Genomic DNA, 16,938 nt, shown 5'->3' with positions numbered 1-16,938 from the left:
CGTCGGGTCTTTGCGCTGTTCTTCAATGAGTTGGTCTTTTGTTACGTCACGTAAGACAATTGTTGGAACGCACAAGGGACGAATCTTGCCTTGTTCTTGTTCTTCAATTTTTGCTTCAGCCACGCTCGATACATGGTGAGGCTTCCTAGGCGCCTTATTACGCTTCATCCCTATCGACGACGACTCCTCGGTGGGAGCATCGGGGGGTTTCCAGTCAGAGTCTGGATCATATGGTCCTCTGACGCCTGGAAGATTTCCCAGAACGAGGTCGTAGAGGGGCTCGTCCATACATGTCGCTGTTAACTTGCCTGAAAAATACGGCGTGTTCACTTGTACGACAGCTTCAGGCAGGTAACTTGTTGAGCCGTCCAGAAGAACAACGTTGTTCGTTCTTCCCGTCATATACATCTCTGGAACGAGTTCTCGTTTGACAATTGCGGTATTACAACCGGTGTCTCGTAGTACACGAACACTTCTTCCCAGCAGCCGGCCTTCCACCACTGGCATCCCGTCGACGAGGAAAGTTACAGCAGTCCCAGGGTTCTTGCCCTCGCTGTCACTTGATTGGCGAATCTTCTTTCCTGGATGCTTTGATTCTTTCACTGGACGAGTCCGGACTGGTCGAGATTTGGTGAATGCACACGCAGAACTTGGTTTGCTGTCCCCGTACCGAGTTCGGCAATTTTCAGCTGTATGTCCCGTTCTGTCGCACAACTCACACTTCAGCATACGCTTAGGTGGGGCACGGCAGTCAGGAGCCAAATGTCCAAACCGATGACAAAGGGTGCACATAAGTTGCGGTTTCCTGGGCGCTTCAATGTTTTTTCCACCAAAATCATTTGCGTTATCGGGACCCTTTCCTAGGTTTGTCCAGTTCTGCGCTTCAAGAAAGCGATCCGTCAAGCTAGCAAGTTCGTCAAGGGATTTGCACTCTCGCTCCTTCAAGAAAATTACTAGCTTTGGCTCACAACAACGCAGAAACTGTTCAGAGATCATGTGATCTCGTAGACCTTCATATGTTTTAGGCACATTAGCCATCTCAATCCAATGGTCAAAATAGGCTGAAATTCTTGCTGCTAACTGTCTTCCAGTTTCGCCCTCTAGTGCTCGTGCTTTACGAAACTTTTCTTGGTAGCCTTGAGCCGTGAATTGAAACCTTTGTAGCAAAGCTTTCTTTACCTTCGAGTAATCTAATGAATCGGTGGCAGTCATCCGACCGATCACAGTTAACGCTTCCCCAGTCAGACACATGCTCAAAGCAAGAGCCCATTTTTCTTGTGGCCAGTCCTGTCCTGTTGCTACGCGCTCAAATCGCTGTATATACGCGTGTAAGTCATCGCGTTTCTCGTCGAACAAAGGAAGTAACTTCTGTGGGTTGAGGGATGACGAGGAGGTGCTGGGTGCAGTCAAAATTTCAGAAGCCGCTGCCGGCATATTACGAGCTCCTTCCTGAAGCTGCAGCTTTAGCTGGAGGATCTCGCGCTGCCTCTGGTCAGCTTCCTTGATTGCCTCTCGCTCCGCAGCTCTCTCGTCCCTTTGTTTTGCCTGTTCGGCCTCAATCCATCTGCGAAGTTCTGCGCCTGACAATCCTATTTGGAGACCTATAGCCGTGATTTTCTCTAAATCCATGGTGCCGTCTACTAATGTGTGTCTGCGCTCAAGCGAAACTGCCCCCTTTCACTGTATTTACGAGTGAATCCTGGCAGGCTCGCCAGTTTGTGATGTTATTGGGCCGGATCACTCCAGAAAAAGGGAGAAACAGCACGCGAAAGCAAAAACACACATCAGGCTGGTATTGACGTACACGACACAGATAATGGCACACACACGTGACAATGTCCCAAAATGCCTCATAGGCGACATGCACTATATGTTTCGGTGGATTACGATTGGCCTACAGTTCCGGCGGAAGCGTGTGTCGCCGTGTCCGAGACCTCGTTGAACCGATGCAGGCCAGCGGGGTCGGACGACAGTATCGGCCGGCGGGTCGGGCAGCCGTGTAGGACGGCCGGGACGGTCGGCTGGGTCGGACAGCCGGGTTGGACGGCCGGGACGGTCGGCTGGGTCGGACAGCCGGGTTGGACGGCCGGTTCGGTCGGCTGGGTCGGACAGCCGGGTTGGACGGCCGGGTCGGACCGCCTTGCGGGGCTCAGGTAGCCGGCCACAGTCACCGGGTCGCGTCCACAGCTGGCGGGGTAGCCCTGTGGCCGCTCACCCGAACGCTCGAGTGCCCCGGTTCCGGACCGCCAGCCCTCCTGGACCAGTGCCCAGCGGAAGAGCGGGGCGAGGTAACCTCCCAGCGGGCGACAGCGGGCGACAGCTTCAGGTGTGGCGTATTGGCGCGGTCGGCGATAGCTCCTATGGGCCAGACGCCCAGCGAGGAAGCTGCTTTCCGTCGACCGCCGAACCTCGCGCACTGCTCACGCCACGGGCCACGGGCCACGCTCTCTCGCGCCACGCTCTTCGAGACGTCACTGCCGACGCTCCCAAATCGGCGTCGATGATGATGATGGTTCTCTCACGGGTATTTGCAAAGAGTCGGTGTCCTCTTCGCCCCCGCACGGCGCACTGCCTTCCTATGCTTATGCTTTCCACTCCCGCGACCATATATTATGACACCTTATGCCCATCCAAGTGTAGCAAGCCATATGAATGATACTACAGGCCGCAATGAAAAGCCAGGGGCCTTGCAGGTGCCACAAAGCTTCTCCACAACTCGGGATCAACTTCGGTGACTTCAGGAATAATGGCTGACGGTGAAGCTGAGAGCAAGAAACCTCGTCTAGAGGACAGCAAGTATGATGATACAACATCGAATTATAAGCTAAGTGACGAAGAAGAGATGAGTGAGGATGCACCGCTTACTTTGGTCACGTATAACAAACCAGCAGAAGTCATCCCGGTTGTCTTTCGCCCAACAAGCGAAGGTACTACATTTTGGCAAGTGAATCAAAACCGAGTGTCTTCCGAAATAGTTTCCGCTGCCAAAGAAAAAGTACAGTCTTTCAGGACGACCAGAAATGGAAGTTTCAGTGTCAGCGTTGGTTCCTTAGCATCCGCAAAACGCCTTTTGATGCTCTCAAGTGTAGGCGGCCTGGAATTCAAGCCCTTCATCCCAGAGTCATACACGCGAAACATTGGGAAAGTAAGACATGTGCCTCTGGAGTATACAGACGAGCAACTCCTAGACTTATTGAAAGATGCAGGAGTTATATCGGCATGCAGACAGATAAAGTTATTACCGCCAAGAAGATGGAGCAGTAAAGTCACATCCACGTCACACAGTAATTCTGACTTTCAGAGATGATCGTGCTATTCCAGGAAGAATTTACTTGGGTTTCACCAGTCATCCTGTCGAAGAATATCTAGGACCAGCACTTCGCTGCTATAATTGCTAGCGAGTTGGGCACAATGACGAAAAACTGCCACAGCATAGGTCGATGCAAAGTCTGCTCAGATCATGACCACAAAGAGTGCAAGTCACTCCTTCAGCTTAAATATGAGAACTGTGCAGAGAACCATGCCGCCTCCTACTCAGGCTGCTCTCAGAACAAGGCAGCGACAGAAATGCGTCGACATGAACTCGTTCATAGAAGGCAACCGCGACGCAGTAGACCCTCCCAAAACCTCAAGATTGTTAATCCAGTGCAAGGTCACCAACCTCAGCGGGCACCGGAACCACCACGGCCAAGAGAACCAACAAGCTATTCCTTAAAACAACCACCAAGATATATGCAATCAAAAGACCAATCAAGAGGATCACAATCAGTCTTATGCGTCGGTGCTACGGAAACCCACACGACAACAGGTGGAAAGTAATACACCAGAAAGCTCCAATGTACGCACACATTATTCTCAGCGACGTTACGCACCTACTGCAGAAGTAATGCCAGTTAATAGCGAACATACCACCACATAGGTCACACAACTTATTTTGCCGATGCTTTGCGAAGCTCTTAAGGCAATGCTACCTGCTCTGCCGGAAGCAAACAACCTCCCAGAAGTGAAGACCTTGTTTCCTCTGGAAGCACTATTGTGTCAACAATCCGGACCAAAACTGCGGCAACCAGTAGATGAATAACCACTACAAGAATGTCTCTATATTTTAGTGGAATGCCAAAATTCTTCGAAGGAAGTGGGCTGACTTTCGAAAACTGCTTGTACTATACAGCTTTCCAATACTTTACATTCAAGAAACAGGAATAAGTCACGATTTTCGCCTCTCGAATTATGTGATTTACTAGACTTCTCTTCAAGGTGTTGTTACCAGAGTGCTCCTGTGCGTCAGAAAGGACTTATCAAATTCAGTCCAGTGGTTCAGACTTTCCGAAATTCATCGCATGTAAAGTATGTTTTGGTAAGCTCTGCATGACAGTGATTAATCTATATCTACAACCTTCAAACCGGATTTCAGTAGAAGCGCTAGTGGATACCTTCAAAATAGCTCATTCTGATGTATTTATATGTGGGGACTTCAATGCTCACAAAATCATCTGGAGCAGTGATCATTGTGATGCACGTGATACCGGTATTGAGTGTGCCATAGATAAATACATCTTGACTGTTTTAAACAATGGGTCGCCAACATTTCTTCGTGGATATAATTATTCAAAGTGCACAGTTGTTACTCTGTGTTCACATGATCTAGTGAATGGTGTGAGATGGACAACACATATGGAAACGCGCGGAAGTGATCATTTTCCCATCCTTGTAAATGACCCTAGCATGCACGATGATATCAGGCGTTATAGCAGACTAACCAAATGGCAAGCTTTTCGGCACCGCCTAACACATCAAATTAATCAACATGCAACGGTGGAAAGCGTTACAGCATTTTTGCAGGATGTGAACATATGCACAAAGAAGGTCTCAATTACGCTGCAGTTGACGGAGAGTATGAACACGTAAAAGCCATCAGATCCGATCCGAAAGAGCGTACCGACGGAGCGGAAGTTTAGAAACATACAAAAACGCTAAGAAAATTCACAATGTAATGCACAGACGCATGGAAAATGTAGGCAAACGGCAATGGCGCGATTTCTGCGGCACACTGTCTCCTCACACGTCTGTACCACGAATTTTTCTAATTCATTCTTTAAGGGGACCTGTCACACAGAGCTTCCCATTCCGTGCTCTCGCTGTTGCTCGGGACACGTGTGAGATAATAGTTGCGGATAAATTTCGCAAGCTTATTTCTAGACTTGCTTTTTCATCAGAATGTGCAGAATTTGATATTTCAGTAGTGTTAGCTAAGCGGAAAATTACTGCTTGCTATTGGGCACAACATCCTCAATTATATCATGCTTTCACATTAAGCGAGCGTCGATGTGCAATTGCACCATGTCGCCAAAAGTCTGCTGCTGGGCCGGACGGCATTGCATGCAATATGCTAAGAAACCTCGGGCCGACAGGTACAAATGCTCAAAGCGACCGTCTTAAACACATTTTCACGGAATCGCCAAGGGTTGTCTATCGTCGCTCTAGGAATCTGCGTGACCTAGTAACCTCTCCCAAGACTAATGCGATTGCTCCTGCTGGTTGTCATCCCTGCAATAAGCCCCGTTGTAAAGTTTGTACACACATGACCACATCAAAGACTGCTAGAAGCACAGCATCCAATTTTTCTGTTAAAATCAACGGCGACTTCACTTGCGACAGCACTAACGTCATCTATCTGCTTGAATGTTCAGTATGTCATATGCAGTATATCGGTCAGACCGAAACATCTTTTCGTGTCAGATTCAATAACCACAAAGCACACGTTAACAGCTTGCCACACCTGCCATTACCTAAACATGTTCGACTGCCGGGTCATACGTTTGACAATATCAGTGTAACCATAATACAATCACGTTTCAAATCGCACCATGATCGAGAAGTACGAGAATCCTTTCTCATCCATAAGTTTAACACTGTGTCATCCGCTATCAACGAGGGCGTAGGAAAAGTGTCGTGCCTTTCTGCCATATCTTGATGTACATATTCTTGTAAAGAATTGACAAAGCATGCCAAATCAGTTTTTCCATGTCGCAATCGATATCATGTTGTACTTCATGTACAATCATCATGACACGTCAACGATATTTAATGTATATCATTTATCATGCTTAAGTTATATTTGCTGCTGTACTTTTCTTTCTATTATTTGCAATTGTACACGTACATGTACTACTGATTATGCTCACGTGCGCATGCCCATAAAAGCGGCTACGCGCTTGTTTGTGTGTTTATTCTGACGAAGGCCGTGCCGCTGCCGAAACGTTAAAAACATTAAAGATGCAATTTTCGGAAGTGTGCACCTTCGTTTCTAGAGCTACCTATGCACCGGACCTACAGAACTTCTCATTGAATTATATATATATATGTATATATAAAGAACACAGAAAGTCAACAAGGGGGGAAATTATTTCAAGTGCTTCCTTTAATTAAAGAAATGATAATCGATGAAAATGAAAGTGGGTGAGAAAGGGACTGGTCGCAGGAGGTATGCGAACCAACCCACGTCTTCCCGTGCGAATGAAGGTGATTTCAAGGCATGACGATTGATCAACTCTGTATAGAAGCCCCAAATGCGAAGCTTCAACTTATTTCATTAACGTTAACCTGTCTAAAATCAAACTTTTTTTTTTCGATCAATAAACGTTACACCTCAGCCAGTCCCAGACCTCGAACGATGTCACCGCTTTAGGCTGATACTTTTCCTGAAGCGTTTCGAGACACTGTGTCTTTTGTCTGTGCAAACGCTTCAAGAGTATCAGCGGGCGTTTCGAAGCCATTATGCGGCACTTGATTCTATACACCGATGCGTGTTGACCTTTTCTTGCAGCCTGGTGCATATGCATGTAGTAACTAACACTAAATGACCAATCGTGCAGCTGGTGGTGCTCAAGTAGCAATCGTAAATCGTTATTAGAAGCAGATCAGCACATTAAGTGGAGTTAAATGTTAAAAAGAAGACGGGTCGGCACGACTGCTTTACTGCTGTAGCGTGAGCGTTGATCGACTGTAATTAGGCCGCCGAATTCAAGACGGTTCCCTTCGCTATCGACCGGGAAACGCAAGAAGCACAGCCGGGTAAGACGACAGGCATTGATTTATGACCGCCTCTCTCGTGTCTTTGTCGAGACCGGCAGACAACAAAGACCGTTCCCGAACAATTTCCGGGAGCGATCCGTGGCAGATGGTCACATGTAAGGACATCTAAGATACAGCGTTGGTGGCCACACACTTTTCTTTCGGGATAGGGATGTTCCAGGGATATGTGGAATTGAGTTCGGTGACGAGGAAGTGAATTTGCCCTTAAACCGTTACGAGCTTAGTTGCGAGATTGCGCTTTGTTGGTTTCTGCTTTTCGGAATGTAAAGGGGACGGGGCTGGGGTGGGGGCTTAGCTTTGGGATATGCTATGTTGTTCCATTGCACTCTAAGAAAGTAATTTTTAGCATTTGAAACGAATTGAAATTACTGTGGAATATTTATTGCTTCGACAAAAGGGAAAATTGCCATCTACCCGGATGTAGCACGCATTTACGCACAAAGGAAACCCATGCATACAGATTTTCCTTGGTGAACCTTCTCAACTTTGCGGGGCTGATTTGCCATTTATTGTTTGGAGTGTATACGCTTACTGCTGAGTGTATGAGTGTCGTTATCACTGCACAGTGTGGCATGCTCACCACTGTCAAATAATTTTACGGTGAAGATTAAGCTGTTCTTGCCAAGCACGGCGCTTGCGCTCCTGTCCGCTATTTGGCTGTGCTTAAAATTCTTCCACCCTCGCATCTCGCTCTTTTTTGCAGATTGCCCCATCATCTACAATGGTTCATTCTTAACACGGGCCGTTGTAGTGTTTCTTCCAGGGAACAGGCAACCACCATCAAAGGCAGTGTACCTCCGTTTTCATCCCTTTTCTCCGAGACACACCCAATCGCCAGAGTTTCTCATAAATTTTTTAAAGCTTAACTGGAGGTAATGAAGAACTGCGGTATACCCTTGACCACGAAAGAAGCCGATGATATTTTTTTCTTTACGAAAGAACAGCAACATTGGAATCGCTGCTTTGTACGCTTGGTGTGACAGTATTCTCACCTCTTTTGCTACATAAAGTGCCAAGTGGAAGGGATTTATTAAATAGCTTTATCGCGTGGAAGAAAGCAGGTAAGCTACGCGGCTTAACAAAGAGCTACGGCAACGCCTGAAAATAAGGTGAGTGCACTCAGTCAAAGTAAGCAAGATTTTGACCTTGATTTATACTTACACTTGGAATTAAAAGACTCTATTTAGGCTTTCAATCATTGAAAATGTTTACGTAGCTATTGTCTCTATTTTATTATAAAATTAAAAAAATTGTGGGAGTTTGCACTACAGCGCAGGGATGCGCAACACAAGCTTTTTTGTGGGCTCCCGGTTCTGATCATAAAGGCGGTTGGAAGCGTATGCCAACCAAGTAGTCGCACGAACGGGCTTGAGAAGACACTCACCCCATGTGGGAGCGGTGTTCCGGACACGTAGTCCATTTTCAGGAGTTCTCGAGGTGGCAGTGGGGTTGTGTTAAAGTATTTAAAGAGTAGAGGAGGCTTCGCTTCGACATCACGTGAGAGTTTACAAACGTGTCGGTGTGCGTGCGGCTGATGGCTGCTTTTCGCGATATTTCGTAGTTAAGGGGACCAAAATGTCTGGGGATCTTTTTTTGCAACGAACTAACCAGGTCTTTTGAGTTCAAGTTTTACGAGCATAACTTCTTTTTTCTGATATGTCCGCAGCCCTGTTGCCGCCGCAACGATTTCTGCGTGCGCCACTTTCGGGCTGTTTTATTTTCACCCACATCCTTCTTTCCTTTTGACCGACTGCATTTGCCCAGACGGCGACGACAACCTCGGCGGCGTATCGTGTACCTCCGCTACTCTGTGTTTCAAAAAGCACGTGACCGAACCAGCGCGCAGCATGTCACCGTGCTCGATTAAAAACGCATAACATACCCGGCGTTTGATTAGCAGAAGTATACGGCTGTCTGCACGGCCTGCTCTTGGCTGCGTGCCGCGCGGGAGAGGGCGGTTGCGAGTAATCTTGCCGCGGGCTCAACTCGAAATTGAAATCGGCTCAAAAACAATTACTTCAAAACTACAACCAACAAGAACGACGGCGAATGAGGGTTATTGCTCGCCGATCTTTATTTTTTCAAAGGTACGTCTTCGCGTTTCCGCCTGGAAGACTTTGGAACAGGATGCGCTGCCGTGATTGAAAACGGGCTCCAAGGAAAATGTGCAAGAAAACCCGGCTCGAAAACTGCCTCGATGCTCAGGGAAGTTTTGCGCTGCGCTTCGCGAACAACAGTTTACTGAAGGCGCGAATTATTTTCCCTTCGATGGGGCACCCACTCCCTCTGTGTGAAAACGTGTAGTAAAGAAGTAAATGAGTGCACGATGAAAACGCAAGCGACTCGTGTTGAATTATGGTTTGTGCACTGCCACATGTCTCCGTCAGCAAAACCGTGCCGATGGTATTCGCCGCGTCGCTGATGCTTACACTGGGATAATGTACCACTTCCAAGGAAACAATGTTACGTGCTCGTACACGTGCACATGCATACGGACACATACACGTGCGCGCACACGTGATCACACACGCGCCTTGACGCGCATTCGAATGAACAACTGCAAAGAGATAGAATGAAAACTGCAAAGAGATAGAGAACAACCATTCAGAGCTCTAGCTTTAGTAAAGAAAGTAGCGGAAACGACCATTGCAAACGACTTCTGCCAGCTTATTACACGCCTAAGTGCAGCAGTAAACACAACCTGAATACAGTAACTCTGTCGAAGTCAAAGCATCAATCAACTTATCTATCAATGACCATCATCATGACCTAGATCAACCGTTTGCATTAGAAGAATTAAAGAACGTACTTGTATCCTGCCGCCAGAGGAAAGCGGCTGGACCCGACGGGGTCACATATGCAAGCACTGAAAAATTTGGGTCCTGTGGCCACACAAACTTTGTTGAAATTACTGAACAATGCGTGGATATCGCAATGTCTTCCTCCTTCCTGGAAAATTGCACGAGTGGTTCCGATACTAAAACCGGGTAAAATTCCTTCATCGCTTTACAAGTTTACAAGTTGCCTATGTAAACTTATGGAAAAGATGATAGACGCTAGATTTCAGTGGTGGACAGAATGCACCAAAGCGCTACCCGAAAATATAGAGGGCTTCCGCAGACGCCGGTGTACGATGGATGTTATTTTAGACCTCGTTACATACGTAGATCACGATAAGAGCTGTGAAAGAATCACTATTGCAGTCTTTCTAGACATAAAGCGTGCATTTGACACAGCCAGCCGCACTCACGCATTACATGGGAAATTCAGTCGGGCATAATTGGCCGAACACTGAGATGGATTGCCGATTTCTTAGGAGACAGGAAAATCTTTATTGAAACTGCTGATGGCGAGAGCACAGAGCATAAAGTGAATCAAAGCGTTCCTCAGGGTAGCGTACTCAGTCCATTTCTATTTAACTGTGTTATGGCGGAATTACCCCATGTCTTGCCTGCTACCTTGAATTACTCGCTATATGCAGACGGCTTGTGCACATGAGCATTTGACTCGACTACTCAAGCCGTTCAGTAAAAGCTAAAAGCTAGACTAACACTAATTAATAATTTTTTGAAAAGCAGAGGTATAATTATTTTTCATGATAAAACTGCTGTACTTCCTTTTACAAGGAAATGCCCAAAGAGATGCCAGCTCATGCTAGACTCTCAGCGTCTGCAACTTGTGCGACAAGTTCTTGAGTGCTATAATAGATAAACGGCTATCATGGGCTCCCCAAATAAAGGCATTAGAGGAGAAAGTCACCTCCCTAATCAACGTTCTTCGTCGATTCGCTGGCGTGCGATGGGGTAGTTCAACTTCTTCCTCATTACATACTCACTTGGCAATCATTAGACATAGAATATCATACTCTGCTCCTGTGCTACATGGAATGTCCTGTAATGTAGAGAAAACAATTCAAAGATTGCTGGCCAGAAGCCTTCGCATATGTCTTGGTGCTCCACGTGAATCTGCCAATGCTTTGGTAAGTGCCGAGTCCCGCCAACCAACTTTCCTTGCGGTTAGATTTACAGAAACTTGCCGTCACTTTTTCCCTTTGGCTACACAACACGCTAATCATCCACTATGCCAAGACCTTCAGGATAGAACTGCTGCACGCATACATGAAGAAATACGGCGGTGCAAAAACTTACTGTCGGCTTACGAATTAGCCAAAAGAAAGTAGTCAAGAAAGTAAGAAACTAGTAGTAAGAATGTAAGTAGTAAAAAAGTAGCCAAACTGGAAAAGATGAAACTAGCGTTTCATTGGGTGAACTTGTGCCCTCAAAAACAGCCTACACTCAAAGAACTGCGACAACAGCGAACATAGTCGGCGATCGTCGAAAATCTGATCAGTGGGTCAAGCGCGTCGGCTTTTATAGATCAGTCGTCGAATGTTCCAGAGGAATCGCTGGGACCCGCGTGCCTTCCACAAAGTTCTACATTATTCGCGTCGCACAGACATGCAATCAGATTACACAAGGTTCTGTCACAGACAGCGGATGGGGCCATCGATAACATTCCAGAAACTTCCGATACATGCAGGCGCGTCCAGCAAGCACTGTGCGATAACATTTGTTTGGCGGTGAAACGTGTCGCCCGATAAAGACACACAAGTACGTACACGTGGCACTGGCCTGCTTGCGCAACTCATCCCCCATGGCGACTAACAATTCCAGAAATAGCCACTTAAATTCCTGGAGTAGGTCGCAAACGTGATATGTCCGCCAGTTTCCTAATTTCATCGCCCCACCTAGTCTTCTGCCGTCATCGACTGCACTTCACTTCTCTTGGTACAAATTCTGTAACCCTAATGCTCCACCGGTTATCTAACCTCGGCATTACATGACCTGCCCAGCTTCATTTTTTTTTCTTTTAATGTCAATTAGAATATCGGTTATACTCGTCTGCTCTCTGATCCAAACCGCTCTCTTTCTGTCTCTTGACGTTATGCCTAGCATTCTTCGTTCCATCGCTCTTTGCGCGGTCCTTAACTTGCTCTCTAGCTTCTTTGTCAGTCTCCAAGTCTCTGCCCCATATGCCAGCACCGGCAAAATGCACTGATTGTTCGCCTTACTTTTCAATGATGATAATCATGTTCCAGTCAGGAGCTGACAATGTCTGACGTATGCGATCCAACCCATTTTTATTCTTCTATGTATTTCCTTCTCATGGTCAGGGTTCCCGATCAGGGCGCCGATAAGTAATATCTGTCTTATCTTGGCACTTAGAAGACATTAATAGTGACACTAAAGTGTCACTATGAATGTTTTCTGAGTCTCTTAAGATCTCTTTAACGGATCTTAACCGTCTGTTAAGAACTCTTTCTGTATTGTTAAGGTACGAAATTATATCGAGATGAACGAACATATTTCGAACTAAAGCCATATTTGATTGTAATAACTAAACCTTCTTTACGACTGCAAATTGATTCATCTCATCGTCTGACACACCGGATTCTGTGACTAGCTTTTCTTGTCTTTGATATTAATGAGCACCTGGTGCTCTCATCGACAGCAGCTTTTTTTTTTCACTGCGCATTTATATCAGCCAGAATATCATCCTTTAATGCCTCCTCCCTAATTGACACTTCCGCTTTGCATACGTTTAGGCAAAACGTTTTACAACTTATCTTCTCTCGAACTATGTGAATACGGTCATGAAACGCGTGCAAAGCTTTCCGTTTCGAGCGCTTGTTGTCAGTCTGTCACCAATTTTTTTTTGTCTTTTCCAAAGCAAGCTGCTCCCAAAACAATGTATGAGGACATCTGAATTTAAAAAAAATAATTGTTACTTGATAATTGTTTCAGTCGTTTAGATGTGTTACATCGCTGCTTCCTGATTACGGTGACTAAAATGACGTATAGTGTTGTTCGTATTTGTCAACTGTGTATGTGTACAAATATATCTGTGTATGTATAAATGATAATGGTGCGCGTCTATTTTGCTTCCTGCTGATGGACATAGTTAAAGAATTGAGCCTTCACTATCTGGGATACTGGCTCATCAGTATTTTTGTGTGCGCATACTTGTGTAAAAATGTTGTACCAGCAAACCAAACCGAGTTAGGTAAACGCGCTCAGCCTTGTTAACCGCCGTACCCTTCTCCTTGTTGCACCCCCTCACTCCCTCCCTTCGTCGATCTTATGTTGGCGTGCCCAGAAGCGCTATTCGATGGCGGTGAACTCTCTGAGATGTTTCTGTCGCAATGTTTCTGTCGCAATGTTTCTGTCGTTCGCAGTTGGTGGTGCTGCAGGAGTTCTGCGAGTCATCGCGGCGGTACTGTCCCCCGGGGGAAAAGGGCACTCCAGGACATCCAGGTCAGTCCTCACTCCTCCAGGGCGGGCGGACCTATACACAGATATGCGGCAACGTTTTCTTTGCGAACGCTTCTCCTCACACTGGTCGCCGACGTTGCTTTAGTCCCATCGGGGATCGGTCGTGCGACGGGCATCATTGGAGTCTGTAGACCGTAAAAGCGGCAGCGAGAAGGCCGAGACCTCAGGTGGCTTTCCATTTAGAGGCACTAAGATGTCGAACAAGAGCGTTTGTTTCACTTCTTTAAGCTTCATTAAAAAGGCTTGGATTTTATAGTTTCGCGCGCCCCTTTAACGTGAAGATATATTTAGTTTATGGCCTCTCCGTTCGGCAGGTATTTATTTGTATGAATTTATGACAATATGACGGAGTAAACAGAAATGAAATTATTGATAACCATCTGACAAGAAAAATAAAGTTAACGAATTGTAGATTTACAGAACAGATGAAGGCTCTAAAGGCGGCATATTGTAGTTCAAGATGCTTTGAATGGTTAATTATTTAGACATTTCCAAGCTACGGCCGCCATCGTGTAATGAAACTAGGGAAGGAAATAATCACTATTTCTTGGGCTTAGTGCAGGTTGTAATGCCCGGGGGACCCGCTTGATACGTCTACGCAGAATTAGCGACCATTTACTAAGAAGACTCGCAGAAGCAGCCATGCGACGTTCTGGTGGCTTTTCCAGAACAGATATGGTGCAGAATTTCTGCCCAGTCCTGGCTTTGAAAATTAAAAAGAAATACTAAGCGCGCATACTTTCTGAAAAGCCTTCGCAGGGCTCAACACGGTGCACCGTAATAGTTTTCTCTCCACAAGCTCACCCTGGTTAGAAAAAAGAAAAGAAAAAAAAAGAACATGACAACATTTTTTACCATTTACAAAAAAATTTCATTTCTTCGAGACTGCGCACATTCGGGTCTTCCTCATTCTAATAAACGGAGTACAGAGCAGACTACGCATGCCCTTTATTGCGCCAGCCCTGTAATGCCTCAACACAGTTCCAGGTCAAGGAAACTTGAGACAACGTGTTCGCCATTATATCTGGCCACGCAGAGAACATGTAAAAAAAATAAACAGGGAAATGTTGAGCGAAACTTAATTAGTGCAATAATAATTAACTAGTAAATAATTTTAACTATGCTCTGCTGAAACATCGTTCCAGCTTATCTGAAACGCTACTATAAGTTATGTGTTAAGTTTCTCGTATTTAATCAGAAATTTAAGCTATCAAATTCAACGTAGCGTAACTGACACGGTGAGCGTTACAGGGTTAAACACGGCTTGTGACATTTGTTCCAATCCCGACATTGCGGCTGTACTACGACAGCCCTAAAAACACCTTGCCAGACAGGCGACAGCGTTAATTTGTCGGATTAATGAAGTGGTGCTAAATCAACTTTCCTATTGCCAAGCTTCTGGCATCCGCCGCGCTGAGAGTACTGTTTCGTGCGTCTTTTGCTTGCCACAAAATTCGTTGAATGTGTTTGGGCGTTCATATAATCAACGTAAAAGATTCCCCTTTATCTGCTTTGTACTGCAAACGGCCGCGTCGAACGGATAAGCACGGGCGTGGCGTCGACAGGCGACATGGTAATCCCTAGCGTGCTGCTCTAAATCACCGAGACAGCGGAGCTCAGTGGCGGCTTAACAGCATGCTGCCTGAAAAAAAAAAAAAGGAACAAGGAACGAGCTGCCTTCCACTTCGACGAAATCGGAAGGCAGCATCAACAGCGCTTTTCGCGGCATTAAGCCCGCAATTTGTCCGGTTCAATGGCCGCTCTGAATGTCAAAATCACCGAAAAAATGCGTTACAGGCATTTTCAAGGCAGATAATCATCAGATGATGACGACACTCGCTGCCTGTAACATATGTGCCCTGAATTCAGTGGTTGAACAGTTACAAATTGATATCTTGCTAATAAGAGCGAAGGTTGTTGTACTCGGACGTGCAAGTTTGCGCTCCTTCCTGAACATGGGACCACTCAACACGTTAAATTAAAGAAATTATCGGGTTTTACGTGCCAAAACCACTTTCTGATTATGAGGCACGCCGTAGTGGAGGACTCCGGAAATTTCGACCACATGGGGATCTTTAACGTGCGCCTAAATCTACGCACACGGGTGTTTTTCCATTTCGCCCCATCGAAACGCGGCCGCCGTGGCCGGGATTCGATCCCGCGACCTCGTGCTCAGCAGCCCAACACCACAGCCACTGAGCAACCACGGCGGGTGCACGTTAAATTGGCCTACATGTAACTGCCTATACACTTAAGGAACGCGCATTTCCTTTCCGACCCTGTATAAAATTGTAAAGTGAATAACGCCCTCCACGGCTGCTTAGTGGCTTCGGCTACTCAGTACGAGGTCACGCGATCAAATTTCGGCAGCGGCGGCTGCATTTTAATGTTGGCGAAATGCAAAAAAAAAAGCTCGTGTGCTCAAATTGGGCACACGGTAAAGAACTCCAGGTGGCAAAAAATTAATCCAGAGTTTCCCACTACGCCGTGCCTCATAACCATATCGTGGTTTTTTAGCACCTAAGGCACCAGAATTTTTTTTTTTAAAGTAAGGAATGCGGTACCTGTGCTTCCAATCGCATAATAATGCAATGTCAACGAACGCTATTGTCAAGGCAGTTCATAGTTAGAAAAACACATAGGATTGATTGATTGATTGATTGATTGATTGATTGATTGATTGATTGATTGATTGATTGATTGATCGATCGATCGATCGATCGAATGATTGATTTTCTGCGCAGGCAACCCAGGCCTAAAGGGTGACAAGGGCGAGCGTGGTGACCGCGGCTTTCCGGGCGAACCAGGCAGCATTGGCCCGCACGGGCCGCAAGGCATGCCGGGACTACTTGGTCCAAAGGGTAAGCCAAGAAGCACTATAATGCAACCGCTGGAACTGCGTGTACCGATATGAGGAACCGGTGGTGTTTTTTAATGTACGCCCATCGACAAGGACGTGCGTACTGGAGGAGGAGGAGGAGGAAAAGAAGCAAGGAAAGATGGGAAGGTCAACCAGATGAAAGTCCGGTTTGCTATCCTACATGAAAGTGGAAAGTTGGGCGAGTTGGTACACACTGATAATTCTTAGCAGGAATTAAGGTACCTAGATAGCTCGATAGCGTAACAGATGTCCTGCATACACGTGGCTCGGTTGTGCGTTCCTCGATTGACCATGTGATCGTCTGTGTCGCTTATATACCTGACGTGTATTTCAGTAAACTTAGTTGTGAATCAGCGCTCGTCCTGTGTCCTTTCACTCCGTTGTCGTCCGCGCTGTTACAATTGTGATTGCTATCCTACAAGGGGAGGACGGGTTTAAGGGATGACAAGAAAGAAAGACGAGGGAGAGAAGAAGGAACTTTCAGCGCGAACACGTGTGGTTGTCCATCACTTCCAGGTCAGTCGATTCCTGAATTGTAGCAATGCCCGCGTCGCTTTGTAAGCCTGCGAGGCGTGGGGCCATGGTCCAAGAATCTTTGTCTCTGAGAATGGTATGCTGTCTTATTGATAC

The 16,938-nt window shown here is 46.4% G+C and overlaps 1 protein-coding gene across 1 annotated transcript in view; it reads left to right on the top strand.

Annotated features, from left to right (window-relative positions):
* LOC135898519 (uncharacterized) overlaps window positions 1-16,938 on the top strand; it is a 160,168-nt gene that overhangs the window by 48,291 nt on the left and 94,939 nt on the right. Inside the window, exons 2-3 of the mRNA XM_065427492.1 lie at window positions 13,331-13,409; window positions 16,172-16,288. Coding sequence (XP_065283564.1) covers window positions 13,331-13,409; window positions 16,172-16,288 — 196 coding nt within the window. The remainder of the gene's footprint in view (window positions 1-13,330; window positions 13,410-16,171; window positions 16,289-16,938) is intronic.

The sequence above is a fragment of the Dermacentor albipictus genome, chromosome 2 (genome assembly GCF_038994185.2).
Source record: "Dermacentor albipictus isolate Rhodes 1998 colony chromosome 2, USDA_Dalb.pri_finalv2, whole genome shotgun sequence".
Classification (NCBI taxonomy): domain Eukaryota; kingdom Metazoa; phylum Arthropoda; class Arachnida; order Ixodida; family Ixodidae; genus Dermacentor; species Dermacentor albipictus.
The sequence above is the reverse complement of the archived record's forward strand: the minus strand, read 5'-3'. Positions and strand labels throughout refer to the sequence as shown.